The sequence below is a fragment of the Oncorhynchus kisutch genome, unplaced genomic scaffold, assembly GCF_002021735.2.
Source record: "Oncorhynchus kisutch isolate 150728-3 unplaced genomic scaffold, Okis_V2 Okis07a-Okis12b_hom, whole genome shotgun sequence".
NCBI lineage: Eukaryota > Metazoa > Chordata > Actinopteri > Salmoniformes > Salmonidae > Oncorhynchus > Oncorhynchus kisutch.
In genome coordinates, this window is record NW_022261984.1 from 11,220,322 (window position 1) to 11,242,044 (window position 21,723).

The following is a 21,723-nucleotide window of genomic DNA, read 5'->3' on the forward strand; positions in this document are numbered from 1 at the left end:
CGTGAAAAGGGTTTCGCTTTGTGAAAAGGGTTCCGCTTTTTGAAAAGGGTTCCGCTGGGCCTTAGTTCTCAAGTGTAAGGCTCTGATTGTCCACAAGAGGTCACAGTGTCCTTCTTTTTTCGTTGTCCGTGTTTAATTTCACTCGTTCTGGAAGAGTGGTCCAGTGGAGCTAATCAGCCGTGTCGATGATCCCCAGTGGGATGATGAACGCAGTGTAGCCAGCGATGGTTTTAAGAGAGTACCCGGATGGTCATACTTCAATTCACTTTCTTAGGTACAGTACTTAGAACAGCTACTTAGCCGGAACATTGACTGTTAAGAGGCTACTTTGTCGTCTTCACCTCGTGTTGATTTTCAGGGTCGAAACCAATGGAGAACTAAGCTGCAGCTAGAGTCTTTCTGGTGTGGGTATGTTAATTCTCAACTCAGCCTTTATGCACTCTGGGGGAAAAAAGGGGGTGTTTCCGTTATGCTGATGCGCTCTCTGAGCTCCCTCGGGCGTGGCTACTTACTGGGCAAAGTATCATCAAAACTATGATCTCGTTAGGATACTAAAATCACATTCCTATATTAGCTAAAATATTCTCTTCATCCCTGGTATTTCCTATACAACGTAAAGGATGGAAACCTGACATACAGTCTGAAAACTCTTCATGATGCAATATTTTTGTTTTATCATTTTTATACCATTTTTAATGACATCACAAAATAAAAATGTATTTCCCATATTTCTTCTCTTATCATACGCCTTCATTCGGATGCTAAAAATATTGTCCCAGTGTTCACTGTTGGACAGTGAACACTGAGTTTTTGGGCGGCAAAACGTCTCTGTAACAAAAATATTCCAATCTCAATTTTTAAAGTGCAGAGAGAGAAAGTCTCCCTCCGTCCTAGAGATTTACAATTTAAGACCAGACGTGGTTCACCAATTACTTTGCAGACAGAGTTCAGTGTGTCAAATCGGAGGGCATGCTGTCCGGTCCTCTGGCAGTCTCTATGGGGGTGCCACAGGGTTCAATTCTCGGGCCGACTCTTTTCTCTGTGTATATCAATGATGTTGCTCTTGCTGCGGGCGATTCCCTGATCCACCTCTACGCAGACGACACCATTCTATATACTTTCGGCCCATCTTTGGACACTGTGCTATCTAACCTCCAAACAAGCTTCAATGCCATACAACACTCCTTCCGTGGCCTCCAACTGCTCTTAAACGCTAGTAAAACCAAATGCATGCTTTTCAACCGGTCGCTGCCTGCACCTGCATGCCCGACTAGCATCACCACCCTGGATGGTTCCGACCTAGAATATGTGGACGTCTATAAGTACCTAGGTGTCTGGCTAGACTGCAAACTCTCCTTCCAGACTCATATCAAACATCTCCAATCGAAAATCAAATCAAGAGTCGGCTTTCTATTCCGCAACAAAGCCTCCTTCACTCACGCCGCCAAGCTTACCCTAGTAAAACTGACTATCCTACCGATCCTCGACTTCGGCGATGTCATCTACAAAATGGCTTCCAACACTCTACTCAGCAAACTGGATGCAGTCTATCACAGTGCCATCCGTTTTGTCACTAAAGCACCTTATACCACCCACCACTGCGACTTGTATGCTCTAGTCGGCTGGCCCTCGCTACATATTCGTCGCCAGACCCACTGGCTCCAGGTCATCTACAAGTCTATGCTAGGTAAAGCTCCGCCTTATCTCAGCTCACTGGTCACGATGGCAACACCCATCCGTAGCACGCGCTCCAGCAGGTGTATCTCACTGATCATCCCTAAAGCCAACACCTCATTTGGCCGCCTTTCGTTCCAGTACTCTGCTGCCTGTGACTGGAACGAATTGCAAAAATCGCTGAAGTTGGAGACTTTTATCTCCCTCACCAACTTCAAACATCAGCTATCTGAGCAGCTAACCGATCGCTGCAGCTGTACATAGTCTATTGGTAAATAGCCCACCCTTTTCACCTACCTCATCCCCATACTGTTTTTATTTATTTACTTTTCTGCTCTTCTGCACACCAATATCTCTACCTGTACATGACCATCTGATCATTTATCACTCCAGTGTTAATCTGCAAAATTGTAATTATTTGCCTACCTCCTCATGCCTTTTGCACACATTGTATATAGACTCCCCCTTTGTTTTCCACTGTGTTATTGACTTGTTAATTGTTTACTCCATGTGTAACTCTTTGTTGTATGCTCACACTGCTATGCTTTATCTTGGCCAGGTCGCAGTTGCAAATGAGAACTTGTTCTCAACTAGCCTACCTGGTTAAATAAAGGTGTTCTCAACTAGCCTACCTGGTTAAATAAAGGTGTTCTCAACTAGCCTACCTGGTTAAATAAAGGTGTTCTCAACTAGCCTACCTGGTTAAATAAAGGTGTTCTCAACTAGCCTACCTGGTTAAATAAAGGTGTTCTCAACTAGCCTACCTGGTTAAATAAAGGTGTTCTCAACTAGCCTACCTGGTTAAATAAAGGTGTTCTCAACTAGCCTACCTGGTTAAATAAAGGTGTTCTCAACTAGCCTACCTGGTTAAATAAAGGTGTTCTCAACTAGCCTACCTGGTTAAATAAAGGTGTTCTCAACTAGCCTACCTGGTTAAATAAAGGTGTTCTCAACTAGCCTACCTGGTTAAATAAAGGTGTTCTCAACTTGCCTACCTGGTTAAATAAAGGTGTTCTCAACTAGCCTACCTGGTTAAATAAAGGTGTTCTCAACTAGCCTACCTGGTTAAATAAAGGTGTTCTCAACTAGCCTACCTGGTTAAATAAAGGTGTTCTCAACTAGCCTACCTGGTTAAATAAAGGTGTTCTCAACTTGCCTACCTGGTTAAATAAAGGTGTTCTCAACTAGCCTACCTGGTTAAATAAAGGTGTTCTCAACTAGCCTACCTGGTTAAATAAAGGTGTTCTCAACTAGCCTACCTGGTTAAATAAAGGTGTTCTCAACTAGCCTACCTGGTTAAATAAAGGTGTTCTCAACTAGCCTACCTGGTTAAATAAAGGTGTTCTCAACTAGCCTACCTGGTTAAATAAAGGTGTTCTCAACTAGCCTACCTGGTTAAATAAAGGTGTTCTCAACTAGCCTACCTGGTTAAATAAAGGTGTTCTCAACTAGCCTACCTGGTTAAATAAAGGTGTTCTCAACTAGCCTACCTGGTTAAATAAAGGTGTTCTCAACTAGCCTACCTGGTTAAATAAAGGTGTTCTCAACTAGCCTACCTGGTTAAATAAAGGTGTTCTCAACTAGCCTACCTGGTTAAATAAAGGTGTTCTCAACTAGCCTACCTGGTTAAATAAAGGTGTTCTCAACTAGCCTACCTGGTTAAATAAAGGTGTTCTCAACTAGCCTACCTGGTTAAATAAAGGTGTTCTCAACTAGCCTACCTGGTTAAATAAAGGTGTTCTCAACTAGCCTACCTGGTTAAATAAAGGTGTTCTCAACTAGCCTACCTGGTTAAATAAAGGTGTTCTCAACTAGCCTACCTGGTTAAATAAAGGTGTTCTCAACTAGCCTACCTGGTTAAATAAAGGTGTTCTCAACTAGCCTACCTGGTTAAATAAAGGTGTTCTCAACTAGCCTACCTGGTTAAATAAAGGTGTTCTCAACTAGCCTACCTGGTTAAATAAAGGTGTTCTCAACTTGCCTACCTGGTTAAATAAAGGTGTTCTCAACTAGCCTACCTGGTTAAATAAAGGTGTTCTCAACTAGCCTACCTGGTTAAATAAAGGTGTTCTCAACTAGCCTACCTGGTTAAATAAAGGTGTTTTCAACTAGCCTACCTGGTTAAATAAAGGTGTTCTCAACTAGCCTACCTGGTTAAATAAAGGTGTTCTCAACTAGCCTACCTGGTTAAATAAAGGTGTTCTCAACTAGCCTACCTGGTTAAATAAAGGTGTTCTCAACTAGCCTACCTGGTTAAATAAAGGTGTTCTCAACTAGCCTACCTGGTTAAATAAAGGTGTTCTCAACTAGCCTACCTGGTTAAATAAAGGTGTTCTCAACTGGCCTACCTGGTTAAATAAAGGTGTTCTCAACTAGCCTACCTGGTTAAATAAAGGTGTTCTCAACTAGCCTACCTGGTTAAATAAAGGTGAAATAAAAATAAAAATAAAAATAAAAAAGGTGCTATAAAACCCCCCACATCAATCCCTCCTCCCCTCTGTGGGTGTTGATCCATTTTTTAACCCGGTCTTTGGATCCTCACAGGAGAGTCATGACACTAGCTAGCCAAAGAGTGTTCCCCTGTCAGTCAACCTGTAAATCCATGGCTCAGAAAAGCAGCAGTTGCATGCACTAAAAACTCTATGTTATCTAAAAAAACAAAAGAGCTGATTTTCAAAAAACAACAACAACAAACAATATGTACTTAGTCTGCTAGCAGGGCTTCTAGGGACGCCATGGCAACTCATAGGCCTCTGGTCAAAATGTGTGCACTACATAGGGAATAGGGTGCAATTTGGGGACCTATCCATAGATATGGAACCTACTTCACACTACAGACTTTATGTTGAATTACAACCTCTGTAAAGAGAGGAGGAGAGAGGGAGAGAGAGATAAGGGGGGAAGAGCGAGAGGGTGGAAGGGGGAAGAGCGAGAGGGTGGAAGGGGGATGAGCGAGAGGTTGGAGGGGGACGAGCGAGAGGGTGGAAGGGGGAAGAGCGAGAGGGTGGAAGGGGGACGAGCGAGAGGGTGGAAGGGGGACGAGCGAGAGGGTGGAAGGGGGACGAGCGAGAGGGTGGAAGGGGGACGAGCGAGAGGGTGGAAGGGGGAAGAACGAGAGGGTGGAAGGGGGAAGAGCGAGAGGGTGGAAGGGGGAAGAGCGAGAGGGTGGAAGGGGGAAGAGCGAGAGGGTGGAAGGGGGAAGAGCGAGAGGGTGGAAGGGGGACGAGCGAGAGGGTGGAAGGGAGACGAGCGAGAGGGTGGAAGGGGGACGAGCGAGAGGGTGGAAGGGGGACGAGCGAGAGGGTGGAAGGGGGAAGAGCGAGAGGGTGGAGGGGTAAGAGGGAAGGCATGATGGGGAGAGAGGAGGTACTGTATATAGTTCTAGAATGATTCATCTGTGTTGTCGGTGTGTTTCCCTGTTAGCTGGTGTTTGTTTAACTCTGTAATCTGTAGTGGGCTGTTACTTTCCTCTGATCAAACAGAGAGAGTATTGTTTAACTCTGTAATCTGTATATGGTATTTTCTGTGTTTTATTGTTGAACATTTGGTCAGTGTCTATCAAACACCGTTGTTTATATAATAAGATGTTTCTCCCCTGTCCATTTCTCTCTTCTCTCTTCTCTCTCTCTCCTTTTTGTCTCTCCTCCTTCAGTCACTGTATACAGCAGATTGTAGAGAGTGTTCATCACTGCCATGTCAATGGTATCGTTCACAGGGACCTGAAGGTTTGTATGGTCAGACCATCACCATAATCATCACCACCATCTTCATCACCACCATCATCATCATCATCATCTTCATCACCACCATCATCATCACCATCACCACCATCACCACCATCATCATCACCACCATCATCATCATCATCATCATCACCATCACCACCATCACCACCATAATCATCACCACCATCTTCATCATCACCATCTTCATCACCACCATCTTCATCACCACCATCATCATCATCATCATCACCATCATCATCACCATCATCACCACCATCACCATCATCATCTTCATCACCACCATCATCATCATCATCATCATCATCATCACCATCACCACCATCATCACCACCATCATCATCGCCATCATCATCACCATCATCATCACCACCATCATCATCACCACCATCATCACCACCATCATCATCATCACCATCATCACCACCATCACCATCATCATCACCACCATCACCATCATCATCATCATCACCACCATCAAAATCATCATCACCACCATCACCCCAGGTTTTACATTGTACATCTGAAGGTGTGTGTGTGTGTGTGTCTGTCTGTGTGTTTGTGTGAGCGTTTCTTTGTCTGTGTGTGTGTCTGTATGTATTTATGCCAGTGTGTTGTTGTGTTAGTGTGTCCCTGTTCAACCGTTGTCTCTTTGTCTCTCTTTGTGTGTGTGTCTGTAGGATCAAGTTGCCCCTAGACACTGATCTCAGCTCAGTTTAGTCCTAGTGGTTACCACTATATGGCCAAGCTGCAAACTAGTTGCCCCTAGACACTGATCTCAGCTCAGTTTAGTCCTAGTGGTTGCCACTATATGGCCAAGCTGCAAACTCTAAATTGGCTATATCTTAAAATTGTATGAACATAGAATGTATATTTTAGTTATTTGGTCTTAATTTAAGTTAGGGGTAAGCATAAGGTTAGCATTGTTGTTAAGTGTAGATTTAAAAATCTGATTTTACTGATGATACTCCCCATCCCAGATCTGGGAGCTTCCGCCTGTAACATCAGTTCTGTTATACTCACAGACAATATTTTTACAGTTTTGGAAACTTTAGAGTGTTGTCAATCCTAAGCGGTCAATTATATGCATATTCTAGCATCTTGTCCTGACAAAATATCCCGTTTACTTTGGGTACGTTATTTTTCCAAAAATGAAAATACTGCCCCCTAGTCACAACAGGTTTTTAAGGAGATAAATTGTAGAAAATGACGAGGGGATCCCTGGTGGCACAGTGGTTAAGGGCGCTGTACTGCAGCGCCAGCTGTGCCACCAGAGACTCTGGGTTTGCGCCCAGGCTTTGTCGTAACCGGCTGCGACCGGGAGGTCCGTGGGGCACAATTGGCCTAGCTGGTTCTAACTTTGCGGCTTGGCCAGAAAGTGACAACCTTGCGTGAGGCTAAACCTGATTGTACATCTGTGTCTACGGCCAACGGTTACCAGGAGCGTCGTGTTACCTCTAACCCATTTTGACTCCGCCCCCCTCCAGCCTGAGAACCTCCTATTGGCCAGTAAGCTGAAGGGGGCGGCGGTTAAGCTAGCTGACTTTGGGCTCGCCATCGAGGTGCAGGGCGACCAACAGGCATGGTTTGGTGAGTATCGTGGAGTGGCTTCTCTCTTATGGGACGGGACAGAAAATGTGTTTTTTTCACACTACTGAGCTGAACCAAGCCGAGCTGAACTAGCCTCCACTGTAGTTTCCGGTACTGTGAGTGAAAGGCTAATGGGAAAATTAATAATGCAAGCTAGCACAGTGCGGTTCCGGTCGGGTCGGGTTGGGTCGGGTCTGCACACTAGTGTGAGTATTAGAGGACACACAAACCTGGCCTAGAATTGACCCCTAACCTCTTACCACTTTTGCATTTTCAGGGCGGTAGTTAGCCTAAAAGAAAGGTCACTGGTTCAAATCCCTGAGCTGACTAGGTGAAAATCAGTTGATTTATTTGTCCTGCTCTGGATAAGAATCACTAAACATGTAAACAAATGTACTGATTGATCGATTTAATCAATGAATGACTCACTCAAGTAATCAATTAATTATTTGCTGAAACAATTACTCAAATCAATCAATCAAACTATTGATACACTCATCCATTTATTCCCTCCCTCCCTCCCTCCCTCCCTCCCTCTCTCTCTCCCTCCCTCCCTCCCTCCCTCCCTCCCTCCCTCCCTCCCTCCCTCCCTCCCTCCCTCCCTCCCTCCCTCCCTCCCTCCCTCCCTCCCTCCCTCCCTCCCTCCCTCCCTCCCTCTCTCCCTCCCTCCCTCCCTCCCTCCCTCCCTCCCTCCCTCCCTCTCTCCCTCCCTCCCTCCCTCCCTCTCTCCCTCCCTCCCTCTCTCCCTCCCTCCCTCCCTCTCTCCCTCTCTCCCTCCCTCCCTCTCTCCCTCCCTCCCTCTCTCCCTCCCTCCCTCCCTCTCTCCCTCCCTCCCTCCCTCCCTCTCTCCCTCCCTCCCTCCCTCCCTCTCTCCCTCCCTCCCTCCCTCCCTCCCTCCCTCCCTCCCTCCCTCCCTCCCTCCCTCCCTCCCTCCCTCCCTCCCTCTCTCCCTCCCTCCCTCCCTCTCTCCCTCCCTCCCTCCCTCCCTCCCTCCCTCCCTCCCTCCCTCCCTCCCTCCCTCCCCTACAGGTTTTGCTGGTACACCAGGCTACCTGTCTCCAGAGGTTCTGAGAAAAGACCCATATGGGAAGCCTGTGGACATGTGGGCCTGTGGTAAACAAACAACCTTTTAATCTCTAACCTTTGACCTTTAGAACTGAACTAAATAACATACTTCTATGTGATTGTTTCTAAATCATTGTTCCCTGCTGAAAGTTGGCTCAATTCCATTCAAAAAAGGGGTCAGTTTGGGGTCAAGACTGTGTTGTTTTGATCTGTGGGTGATGATAAGCGTGTGTCTTCCTGCCAGGGGTGATCCTGTACATCCTATTGGTCGGTTACCCTCCCTTCTGGGACGAGGACCAACACAGACTGTACCAGCAGATCAAGGCTGGGGCCTACGATGTGAGAACTACCAACCTCTATCTATCTCTCTGTCTGTCTGACTCTCTCCTCTCTACGACAGGAGAACTACTAACCTCTATCTCTCTGTCTGACTCTCTACGATGGGAGAACTACCAACCTCTATCTATCTCTCTGTCTGACTGACTCTCTACGATGTGAGAACTACCAACCTCTATCTCTCTATCTGTCTGACTCACTCTCTCTCTCTCATTCTGTCTGTCTGTCTGTCTGTCTGTCTGTCTGTCTGTCTGTCTGTCTGTCTGTCTCTCTCTGTCTCTCTCTGTGTCTCTCTCTGTCTCTCTCTCTGTCTCTCTCTGTCTCTCTCTGTCTCTCTCTGTCTCTCTCTCTGTCTCTCTCTGACTCTCTCTCTCTCTGTCTCTCTCTCTATCTCTCTCATTCTGTCTGTCTGTCTGTCTGTCTGTCTGTCTGTCTGTCTGTCTGTCTGTCTCTCTCTCTCTCTGTCTCTCTCTCTCTCTCTCTCTGTCTCTCTCTCTGTCTCTCTCTGTCTCTTCACTGGTGTTGGAAATTAATGAATTGATAGACAGAATGGTGGAATGTATTGATTGATTGATGGACTGACTGATTGTGTGTAATGTGTGTCTATAGTTCCCGTCCCCAGAGTGGGACACAGTGACTCCTGATGCCAAAGACCTGATCAATAAGATGTTGACCATCAACCCCGGCAAACGCATCACCACCGCAGAGGCCCTCAAACACCCCTGGATCTGTGTATGGAAACACACATACACACACACACACACACACACACACACACACACACACACACACACACACACACACACACACACACACACACACACACACACACACACACACACACACACACACACACACACACACACACACACACAGAAACACAAACACACAAAAACGCACACACACACAGAAACACACACACACACAGAAACACACACACACACACACACACACACACACACACACACACACACACACACACACACACACACACACACGGTTCTGGACTTATTGTGATACCTTATTATCCAAATACAGCAGACACACCACTCTAAATCCTTTGATGCCGTCTACCCTAGTTCCTTATCACAGGGGACAGTTGTAATACTCGTCACTACATCCTGAATCAGAAGGTTGCCTGGTCCGTCGCTAAAGTCCCATAGATCTCTTCATTACATCCTGAATCAGAAGGTTGTCTGGTCCATCGGTAAAGTCCCGTAGATCTCTTCATTAGTCATCACTACATCCTGAATCAGAAGGTTGTCTGGTCCTGAATCAGAAGGTTGTCTGGTCCCTCAGTAAAGTCCCGTAGATCTCTCCATTACTCATCACTACATCCTGAATCAGAAGGTTGTCTGGTCCCTCAGTAAAGTCCCGTAGATCTCTTCATTACTCATCACCTCATCCTGAATCAGAGGGTTGTCTGGTCCTGAATCAGAAGGTTGTCTGGTCCCTCGGTAAAGTCCCGTAGATCTCTTCATTAGTCATCACTACATCCTGAATCAGAAGGTTGTCTGGTCCTGAATCAGAAGGTTGTCTGGTCCCTCAGTAAAGTCCGTAGATCTCTCCATTACTCATCACTACATCCTGAATCAGAAGGTTGTCTGGTCCCTCAGTAAAGTCCCGTAGATCTCTTCATTACTCATCACTACATCCTGAATCAGAAGGTTGTCTGGTCCCTCAGTAAAGTCCCGTAGATCTCTTCATTAGTCATCACCTCATCCTGAATCAGAAGGTTGTCTGGTCCCTCGGTAAAGTCCCGTAGATCTCTTCATTACTCATCACTACATCCTGAATCAGAAGGTTGTCTGGTCCCTCGGTAAAGTCCCGTAGATCTCTCCATTACTCATCACTACATCCTGAATCAGAAGGTTGTCTGGTCCCTCAGTAAAGTCCCGTAGATCTCTCCATTACTCATCACTACATCCTGAATCAGAAGGTTGTCTGGTCCCTCAGTAACGTCCCGTAGATCTCTCCATTACTCATCACTACATCCTGAATCAGAAGGTTGTCTGGTCCCTCAGTAAAGTCCCGTAGATCTCTTCATTACATCCGGAATCAAAAGGTTGGCTGGTCCCTCGGGAAAAGTCCCGTAGATCTCTTCATTACTCATCATTACATCCTGAATCAGAAGGTTGTCTGATCCCTCAGTAAAGTCTCGTAGATATCTTCATTACTCCCACTTTGTTTACAAACTTCCCAGTTGAAGTAAACCAATATAAGTGTTGGTTAACTCTTGAGGTCCCTCTTGTCTCCACTAAGTTAAAGGTAAATCATCCTTTTAGTTTGAGCTCTCCTCGTCTGGGTTCCCCGGTACCACTATGACAGTACCACGAGGGCAGTTTAAACCCCTAATGATGAATGAGTTCACTGAGATTTGGGTTCCCCGGTACCACTATGACAGTTTAAACCCCTAATGATGAATGAGTTCACTGAGATTTGGGTTCCCCGGTACCACTATGACAGTTTAAACCCCTAATGATGAATGAGTTCACTGAGATTTGGGTTCCCCGGTACCACTATGACAGTTTAAACCCCTAATGATGAATGAGGTCACTGAGATTTGGGTTCCCCGGGACCACTATGGCAGTTTAAAACCCTAATGATGAATGAGCTCTCCTCATCTGGGTTCCCCGGGACCACTATGACAGTTTAAACCCCTAATGATAAATGAGTTCACTGAGATTTGGGTTCCCCGGTACCACGAGGGCAGTTTAAACCCCTAATGATGAATGAGTTCACTGAGATTTGGGTTCCCCGGTACCGCTATGACAGTTTAAACCCCTAATGATGAATGAGTTCACTGAGATTTGGGTTCCCCGGTACCACGAGGGCAGTTTAAACCCCTAATGATGAATGAGTTCACTGAGATTTGGGTTCTCCGGTACCACGAGGGCAGTTTAAACCCCTAATGATGAATGAGTTCACTGAGATTTGGGTTCTCCGGGACCACTATGACAGTTTAAACCCCTAATGATAAATGAGTTCACTGAGATTTGGGTTCCCCGGTACCACGAGGGCAGTTTAAACCCCTAATGATGAATGAGCTCTCCTCATCTGGGTTCCCCGGGACCACTATGACAGTTTAAACCCCTAATGATAAATGAGTTCACTGAGATTTGGGTTCTCCGGTACCACGAGGGCAGTTTAAACCCCTAATGATGAATGAGTTCACTGAGATTTGGGTTCTCCGGTACCACGACGGCAGTTTAAACCCCTAATGATGAATGAGTTCACTGAGATTTGGGTTCTCCGGTACCACGAGGGCAGTTTAAACCCCTAATGATGAATGAGTTCACTGAGATTTGGGTTCCCCGGTACCGCTATGACAGTTTAAACCCCTAATGATGAATGAGTTCACTGAGATTTGGGTTCTCCGGTACCACTATGGCAGTTTAAACCCCTAATGATTAATGAGGTCACTGAGATTTGGGTCCTCCGGTACCACGAGGGCAGTTTAAACCCCTAATGATTAATGAGGTCACTGAGATTTGGGTTCTCCGGTACCACGACGGCAGTTTAAACCCCTAATGATTAATGAGGTCACTGAGATTTGGGTTCCCCGGGACCACTATGGCAGTTTAAACCCCTAATGATGAATGAGTTCACTGAGATTTGGGTTCCCCGGGACCACTATGGCAGTTTAAAACCCTAATGATGAATGAGTTCACTGAGATTTGGGTTCCCCGGGACCACGAGGGCAGTTTAAACCCCTAATGATGAATGAGTTCACTGAGATTTGGGTTCCCCGGGACCACTATGGCAGTTTAAAACCCCTAATGATAAATGAGTTCACTGAGATTTGGGTTCCCCGGGACCACTATGACAGTTTAAAACCCCTAATGAGATTTGTAATAGTTTTGATTAAATGTAATTTAATGTATCTGTATCTGTTACTGTATCTTGTAGTTTCAATATTTGTATTGTTTATTGTATTGATCATATTGATTATTGGAATTGTTGTCCTCATGGCACCATTGGAAATGAGACCTGAGGTCTCAATGGAATCCCCTGTATCAAATAACATTCTCTTTCAATTCAACTACATTCAAGGGGCTTTATTGGCATGGGAAACGTGTTAACATTGCCAAAGCAAGTGGAAGTAGATAATATACAAAAGTGAAAAAACAACACAATATAAAATGAACAATAAACATGACGTTCTCTGTCTGCAGCAACGGTCCACTGTAGCTTCCATGATGCACAGACAGGAGACTGTGGAGTGTCTGAAGAAGTTCAACGCCAGGAGAAAACTCAAGGTAAAACTCCTCTTTCACTGTCCTCTGTTCTATTCAGAAACTCAAGGGATGTGTCTCTCCCTATTCCCTATTCCCTATATCTTATTCCCTATGCCTTATTCCCTATACCCTATTCCCTATACCATATTCCCTATACCCTATTCCCTATACCCTATTCCCTATACCCTATTCACTATACCATGTACTACTGTCTACCCAGGGCTCTATACCCTATTCCCTATACTGTGTACTATTGCATACCCAGAGCTCTATTCCCTATACCTTATACCCTATTCCTTATACCCTATACCCTATTCCTTATACCCTATACCCTATTCCTTATACCGTATACCCTATTCCTTATACCCTATTCCCTATACCTTATACTCTATTCCCTATACCTTATACCCTATTCCCTATTCCTTATACCCTATACACTATTCCCTTTACCTTATACCCTATTCCCTTTTCCTTATACCCTATACCCTATTCCCTATACCCTATTACCTATACTCTATTCCCTATACCTTATACCCTATTCCCTATTCCTTATACCTTATACCCTATTCCTTATACCTTATACCATATTCCCTATACCTTGTACCCTATTCCCTATTCCTTATACCATATACTCTATTCCCTATACCTTATACCCTATTCCCTATTCCTTATACCTTATACTCTATTCCCTATACCTTATACCCTATTCCTTATACCCTATACCCTGTTCCCTCTTCCTGATACTCTATTCCCTATACCCTATTCCCTGTACCCTATACTCTATTCCCTATACCTTATACCCAATTCCATATACCCTGTACCCTATACTCTATTCCCTATTCCGTATACCTTATACCCTATTCCCTATTCCTTATTCCTTATACTCTATACCCTATTCCCTATTCCTTATACCCTATTCCCTATTCCTTATACCCTATACCCTATTCCCTATTCCTTATACCCTATTCCCTATTCCTTATACCCTATACCCTATACCCTATTCCCTATTCCTTATACTCTATACCCTATTCCCTATTCCTTATACCCTATTCCCTATTCCTTATACCCTATTCCCTATTCCTTATACCCTATACCCTATACCCTATTCCCTATTCCTTATACTCTATACCCTATTCCCTATTCCTTATACCCTATACCCTATACCCTATTCCCTATTCCTTATACCCTATTCCCTATTCCTTATACCCTATACCCTATACCCTATTCCCTATTCCTTATACTCTATACCCTATTCCCTATTCCTTATACCCTATTCCCTATTCCTTATACTCTATACCCTATTCCCTATTCCTTATACCCTATTCCCTATTCCTTATACTCTATACCCTATTCCCTATTCCTTATACCCTATTCCCTATTCCTTATACCCTATACCCTATACCCTATACCCTATTCCCTATTCCTTATACTCTATACCCTATTCCCTATTCCTTATACCCTATACCCTATACCCTATTCCCTATTCCTTATACTCTATACCCTATTCCCTATTCCTTATACCCTATACCCTATACCCTATACCCTATTCCCTATTCCTTATACTCTATACCCTATACCCTATTCCCTATTCCTTATACCCTATTCCCTATTCCTTATACCCTATACCCTATACCCTATTCCCTATTCCTTATACTCTATACCCTATTCCCTATTCCTTATACCCTTTGGGATGTAGCCAAGCACACACCCTTCTCTTTCTCACCCCCCTTTCATAGGGAATAGGGCACCCTTTGGGATGTAGCCAAGCACACACCCTTCTCTTTCTCACCCCCCTTTCATAGGGAATAGGGCACCCTTTGGGATGTAGCCAAGCACACACCCTTCTCTTTCTCACCCCCCTTTCATAGGGAATAGGGCACCCTTTGGGATGTAGCCACGCACACACCCTTCTCTTTCTCACCCCCCTTTTATAGGGAATAGGGCACCCTTTGGGATGTAGCCAAGCACACACCCTTCTCTTTCTCACCCCCCTTTCATAGGGAATAGGGCACCCTTTGGGATGTAGCCAAGCACACACCCTTCTCTTTCTCACCCCCCTTTCATAGGGAATAGGGCACCCTTTGGGATGTAGCCAAGCACACACCCTTCTCTTTCTCACCCCCCTTTCATAGGGAATAGGGCACCCTTTGGGATGTAGCCAAGCACACACCCTTCTCTTTCTCACCCCCTTTCATAGGGAATAGGGCACCCTTTGGGATGTAGCCAAGCACACACCCTTCTCTTTCTCACCCCCCTTTCATAGGGAATAGGGCACCCTTTGGGATGTAGCCAAGCACACACCCTTCTCTTTCTCACCCCCCTTTCATAGGGAATAGGGCACCCTTTGGGATGTAGCCAAGCACACACCCTTCTCTTTCTCACCCCCCTTTCATAGGGAATAGGGCACCCTTTGGGATGTAGCCAAGCACACACCCTTCTCTTTCTCACCCCCCTTTCATAGGGAATAGGGCACCCTTTGGGATGTAGCCAAGCACACACCCTTCTCTTTCTCACCCCCTTTCATAGGGAATAGGGCACCCTTTGGGATGTAGCCAAGCACACACCCTTCTCTTTCTCACCCCCCTTTCATAGGGAATAGGGCACCCTTTGGGATGTAGCCAAGCACACACCCTTCTCTTTCTCACCCCCCTTTCATAGGGAATAGGGCACCCTTTGGGATGTAGCCAAGCACACACCCTTCTCTTTCTCACCCCCCTTTTATAGGGAATAGGGCACCCTTTGGGATGTAGCCAAGCACACACCCTTCTCTTTCTCACCCCCCTTTCATAGGGAATAGGGCACCCTTTGGGATGTAGCCAAGCACACACCCTTCTCTTTCTCACCCCCCTATCATAGGGAATAGGGCACCCTTTGGGATGTAGCCAAGCACACACCCTTCTCTTTCTCACCCCCCTTTCATAGGGAATAGGGCACCCTTTGGGATGTAGCCAAGCACACACCCTTCTCTTTCTCACCCCCCTTTCATAGGGAATAGGGCACCCTTTGGGATGTAGCCAAGCACACACCCTTCTCTTTCTCACCCCCCTTTCATAGGGAATAGGGCACCCTTTGGGATGTAGCCAAGCACACACCCTTCTCTTTCTCACCCCCCTTTCATAGGGAATAGGGCACCCTTTGGGATGTAGCCAAGCACACACCCTTCTCTTTCTCACCCCCCTTTCCACCTGCTTTGAAATGATCAGCCCTTCAGTAGAGACTATACTTCCACTGCTGTTGTCTGGTGAAATGATCAGCCCTCCAGTAGAGACTATAGTAACACTGCTGTTGTCTGGTGAAATGATCAGCCCTCCAGTAGAGACTATACTTCCACTGCTGTTGAAATGATCAGCCCGTCAGTAGAGACTATACTTCCACTGCTGTTGAAATGATCAGCCCTTCAGTAGAGACTATAGTACCACTGCTGTTGTCTGGTGAAATGATCAGTCCTTCAGTAGAGACTATACTACCACTGCTGTTGAAATGATCAGCCCTTCAGTAGAGACTATACTACCACTGCTGTTGTCTGGTGAAATGATCAGCCCTTCAGTAGAGACTATAGTCGCACTGCTGTTGAAATGATCAGCCCTTCAGTAGAGACTATACTACCACTGCTGTTGAAATGATAAGCCCTTCAGTAGAGACTATAGTACCACTGCTGTTGAAATGATCAGCCCTTCAGTAGAGACTATACTACCACTGCTATTGAAATGATCAGCCCTTCAGTAGAGACTATACAACCACTGCTGTTGTCTGGTGAAATGATCAGTCCTTCAGTAGAGACTATACTACCACTGCTGTTGTCTGGTGAAATGATCAGTCCTTCAGTAGAGACTATACTACCACTGCTGTTGTCTGGTGAAATGATCAGTCCTTCAGTAGAGACTATACTACCACTGCTGTTGTCTGGTGAAATTATCAGCCCTTCAGTAGAGACTATACTACAACTGCTGTAGAAATGATCAGACCTTCAGTAGAGACTATACTACCACTGCTGTTGTCTGGTGAAATGATCAGCCCTTCAGTAGAGACTATAGTACCACTGCTGTTGAAATGATCAGCCCTTCAGTAGAGACTATACTACCACTGCTGTTGAAATTATCAGCCCTTCAGTAGAGACTATAGTACCACTGCTGTTGAAATGATCAGCCCTTCAGTAGAGACTATACTACCACTGCTATTGAAATGATCAGCCATTCAGTAGAGACTATAGTACCACTGCTGTTGTCTGTTGAAATGATCAGCCCTTCAGTAGAGACTATACTACCACTGCTGTTGAAATGATCAGCCCTTCAGTAGAGACTATACTACCACTGCTGTTGTCTGGTGAAATGATCAGCCCTTCAGTAGAGACTATAGTCGCACTGCTGTTGAAATGATCAGCCCTTCAGTAGAGACTATACTACCACTGCTGTTGAAATGATAAGCCCTTCAGTAGAGACTATAGTACCACTGCTGTTGAAATGATCATCCCTTCAGTAGAGACTATACTACCACTGCTATTGAAATGATCAGCCCTTCAGTAGAGACTATACAACCACTGCTGTTGTCTGGTGAAATGATCAGTCCTTCAGTAGAGACTATAGTACCACTGCTGTTGTCTGGTGAAATGATCAGCCCTTCAGTAGAGACTATACTACCACTGCTGTTGTCTGGTGAAATGATCAGCCCTTCAGTAGAGACTATAGTACCACTGCTGTTGAAATGATCAGCCCTTCAGTAGAGACTATACTACCACTGCTGTTGAAATTATCAGCCCTTCAGTAGAGACTATAGTACCACTGCTGTTGAAATGATCAGCCCTTCAGTAGAGACTATACTACCACTGCTATTGAAATGATCAGCCCTTCAGTAGATACTGTACTACCACTGCTGTTGTCTGTTGAAATGACCAGTCCTGCAGTAGAGACTATAGTACCACTGCTGTTGTCTGGTGAAATGATCAGTCCTTCAGTAGAGACTATGCTACCACTGCGGTTTGAAATGATCAGCCCTTCAGTAGAGACTATAGTACCACTGCTGTTGAAATGATCAGCCCTTCAGTAGAGACTATAGTACCAGCACTGTTTGAAATTATCAGCCCTTCAGTAGAGACTATAGTACCACTGCTGTTGTCTGGTGAAATGATCAGCCCTTCAGTAGAGACTATAGTACCACTGCTGTTGAAATGATCAGCCCTTCAGTAGAGACTATACTACCACTGCTGTTGAAATTATCAGCCCGTCAGTAGAGACTATACTTCCACTGCTGTTGAAATGATCACCCCGTCAGTAGAGACTATAGTACCACTGCTGTTGTCTGGTGAAATGATCAGTCCTTCAGTAGAGACTATACTACCACTGCTGTTGAAATGATCAGCCCTTCAGTAGAGACTATACTACCACTGCTGTTGTCTGGTGAAATGATCAGCCCTTCAGTAGAGACTATAGCGGCACTGCTGTTGAAATGATCAGCCCTTCAGTAGAGACTATACTACCACTGCTGTTGAAATGATAAGCCCTTCAGTAGAGACTATAGTACCACTGCTGTTGAAATGATCAGCCCTTCAGTAGAGACTATACTACCACTGCTATTGAAATGATCAGCCCTTCAGTAGAGACTATACAACCACTGCTGCTGTGTGGTGAAATGATCAGCCCTTCAGTAGAGACTATACTACCACTGCTGTTGTCTGGTGAAATGATCAGCCCTTCAGTAGAGACTATAGTACCACTGCTGTTGTCTGGTGAAATGATCAGTCCTTCAGTAGAGACTATACTACCACTGCTGTTGAAATGATCAGCCCTTCAGTAGAGACTATACTACCACTGCTGTTGAAATGATCAGCCATTCAGTAGAGACTATACTACCACTGCTGTTGAAATGATCAGCCATTCAGTAGAGACTATACTACCACTGCTGTTGAAATGATCAGCCATTCAGTAGAGACTATACTACCACTGCTGTTGAAATGATCAGTCCTTCAGTAGAGACTATACTACCACTGCTGTTGTCTGGTGAAATGATCAGTCCTTCAGTAGAGACTATACTACCACTGCTGTCTGTTTGAAATGATCAGCCATTCAGTAGAGACTATAGTAACACTGCTGTTGACTGGTGAAATGATCATCCCTTCAGTAGAGACTATAGTACCACTGCTGTTGACTGGTGAAATGATCATCCCTTCAGTAGAGACTATAGTAACACTGCTGTTGACTGGTGAAATGATCATCCCTTCAGTAGAGACTATAGTAACACTGCTGTTGACAGGTGAAATGATCATCCCTTCAGTAGAGACTATAGTACCACTGCTGTCTGTTTGAAATGATCAGCCCTTCAGTAGAGACTATAGTACCACTGCTGTCTGTTTGAAATGATCAGCCCTTCAGTAGAGACTATAGTACCACTGCTGTTGACTGGTGAAATGATCAGCCCTTCAGTAGAGACTATAGTACCACTGCTGTTGACTGGTGAAATGATCAGCCCTTCAGTAGAGACTATAGTAACACTGCTGTTGTCTGGTGAAATGATCAGTCCTTCAGTAGAGACCATACTACCACTGCTGTCTATTTGAAATGATCAGCCCTTCAGTAGAGACTATAGTACCACTGCTGTTGACTGGTGAAATGATCAGTCCTTCAGTAGAGACTATAGTACCAGCGCTGTTTGAAATGATCAGCCCTTCAGTAGAGACTATAGTACCACTGCTGTTGACTGGTGAAATGATCAGTCCTTCAGTAGAGACTATAGTACCACTGCTGTTGACTGGTGAAATGATCAGTCCTTCAGTAGAGACTATAGTACCACTGCTGTCTGTTTGAAATGATCAGCCCTTCAGTAGAGACTATAGTACCACTGCTGTTGACTGGTGAAATGATCAGCCCTTCAGTAGAGACTATAGTACCACTGCTGTCTATTTGAAATGATCAGCCCTTCAGTAGAGACTATAGTACCACTGCTGTTGACTGGTGAAATGATCAGCCCTTCAGTAGAGACTATAGTACCACTGCTGTCTGTTTGAAATGATCAGCCCTTCAGTAGAGACTATAGTACCACTGCTGTTGACTGGTGAAATGATCAGCCCTTCAGTAGAGACTATAGTACCACTGCTGTTGACTGGTGAAATGATCAGCCCTTCAGTAGAGACTATAGTAACACTGCTGTTGTCTGGTGAAATGATCAGTCCTTCAGTAGAGACCATACTACCACTGCTGTCTATTTGAAATGATCAGCCCTTCAGTAGAGACTATAGTACCACTGCTGTTGACTGGTGAAATGATCAGTCCTTCAGTAGAGACTATAGTACCAGCGCTGTTTGAAATGATCAGCCCTTCAGTAGAGACTATAGTACCACTGCTGTTGACTGGTGAAATGATCAGTCCTTCAGTAGAGACTATAGTACCACTGCTGTTGACTGGTGAAATGATCAGTCCTTCAGTAGAGACTATAGTACCACTGCTGTCTGTTTGAAATGAATCAGCCCTTCAGTAGAGACTATAGTACCACTGCTGTTGACTGGTGAAAATGATCAGCCCTTCAGTAGAGACTATAGTACCACTGCTGTTGACTGGTGAAATGATCAGCCCTTCAGTAGAGACTATAGTAACACTGCTGTTGTCTGGTGAAAATGATCAGTCCTTCAGTAGAGACCATACTACCACTGCTGTCTATTTGAAATGATCAGCCCTTCAGTAGAGGACTATAGTACCACTGCTGTTGACTGGTGAAATGATCAGTCCTTCAGTAGAGACTATAGTACCAGCGCTGTTTGAAAATGATCAGCCCTTCAGTAGAGACTATAGTACCACTGCTGTTGACTGGTGAAATGATCAGTCCTTCAGTAGAGACTATAGTACCACGCTGTTTGAAATGATTTTTATTTTTTATTTTATTTCACCGTTTATTTAACCAGGTAGGGGCTAGTTGAGAACAGTTCTCATTTGCAACTGACGACCTGGCCAAGATAAAATGCAATAGCAGTGTGAGCATACAACAAAGAGAGTTACACATGGAGTAACAATTAACTAAGTCAATAACACAGTAGAAAACGAAGGGGGGGGTCTATATACAGATGTGTGCATAAAGGCATGAGGAGGTTAATGGCCAATAATTATTAACAATTTATGGCAGGATTTAACACTGGAGTGATGAATTGATCAGATGGGTCATGTACAGGTAGAGATATTGGTGTGCAAGAAGAGCAGAAAAGGTAAATAAATAAAAAAGCAGTACGGGGACTGAGGGTAGGTAGGTGTAAATGAGGGTAGGTGAACAAGGGTGGCTATTTACCCAATAGGACTATGTACAGCTCCCCTGATCAGTCCTTCAGTAGAGACAATAGTACCCCTGCTGTTCTTCTTCTGCTCTTTTTATTAGCATTTCTCTTTTCCTAAAAATCTTTAATTAGTGAATTGCTCTCTCTTCCCCTCCTCTTTCTGCTCTCTCCTCCCTGCTCTTTTCTGCTCTCTCCCCCCCTGCTCTTTTCTGCTCTCTCCTCCCCTCCTCTTTTCTGCTCTCTCCTCCCCTCCTCTTTTCTGCTCTCTCCTCCCCTCCTCTTTTCTGCTCTCTCCTCCCCTCTATTCTGCTCTCTCCTCCTGCTCTTTTCTGCTCTCTCCTCCCCTCTATTCTGCTCTCTCCTCCCCTCCTCTTTTCTGCTCTCTCCTCCCCCTCCTCTTTTCTGCTCTCTCTCCTCCCTCCTCTTTTCTGCTCTCTCCTCCCTCTTTTTCCTGCTCTCTCCTCCCCCTGCTCTTTTCTGCTCTCTCCTCCACTCCTCTTTTCTGCTCTCTCCTCCCCTCCTCTTTTCTCTGCTCTCTCCCCCCCTCCTCTTTTCTGCTCTCCTCTCCCTCCTCCCCTCCGCTTTTCTGCTCTCTCTCCTCCCCTCCTCTTTTCTGCTCTCTCCCCCCTGCTCTTTTCTGCTCTCTCTCCTCCCCTCCTCTTTTGCTCTCTCTCCTCCCCTCCTCTTTTCTGCTCTCTCCTCCCCCTCCTCTTTTCTGCTCTCTCCTCCCCTCTATTCTGTCTGCTCTCTCTCCTGCTCTTTTCTGCTCTCTCCTCCCCTCTATTCTGCTCTCTCCTCCCCTCCTCTTTTCTGCTCTCTCCTCCCC

The 21,723-nt window shown here is 45.2% G+C and overlaps 1 protein-coding gene across 1 annotated transcript in view; it reads left to right on the forward strand.

Moving 5' to 3' along the window:
* Window positions 1-21,723, forward strand: part of LOC109885455 (calcium/calmodulin-dependent protein kinase type II delta 2 chain-like) — a gene marked incomplete at its 5' end in the record, with an annotated part of 54,730 nt that overhangs the window by 5,230 nt on the left and 27,777 nt on the right. The window contains 6 exons of the mRNA XM_031814593.1: window positions 5,327-5,399; window positions 6,905-7,007; window positions 8,037-8,120; window positions 8,317-8,411; window positions 9,018-9,140; window positions 12,584-12,893. Of these exons, the coding sequence (XP_031670453.1) occupies window positions 5,327-5,399; window positions 6,905-7,007; window positions 8,037-8,120; window positions 8,317-8,411; window positions 9,018-9,140; window positions 12,584-12,893 (788 nt within the window). The remainder of the gene's footprint in view (window positions 1-5,326; window positions 5,400-6,904; window positions 7,008-8,036; window positions 8,121-8,316; window positions 8,412-9,017; window positions 9,141-12,583; window positions 12,894-21,723) is intronic.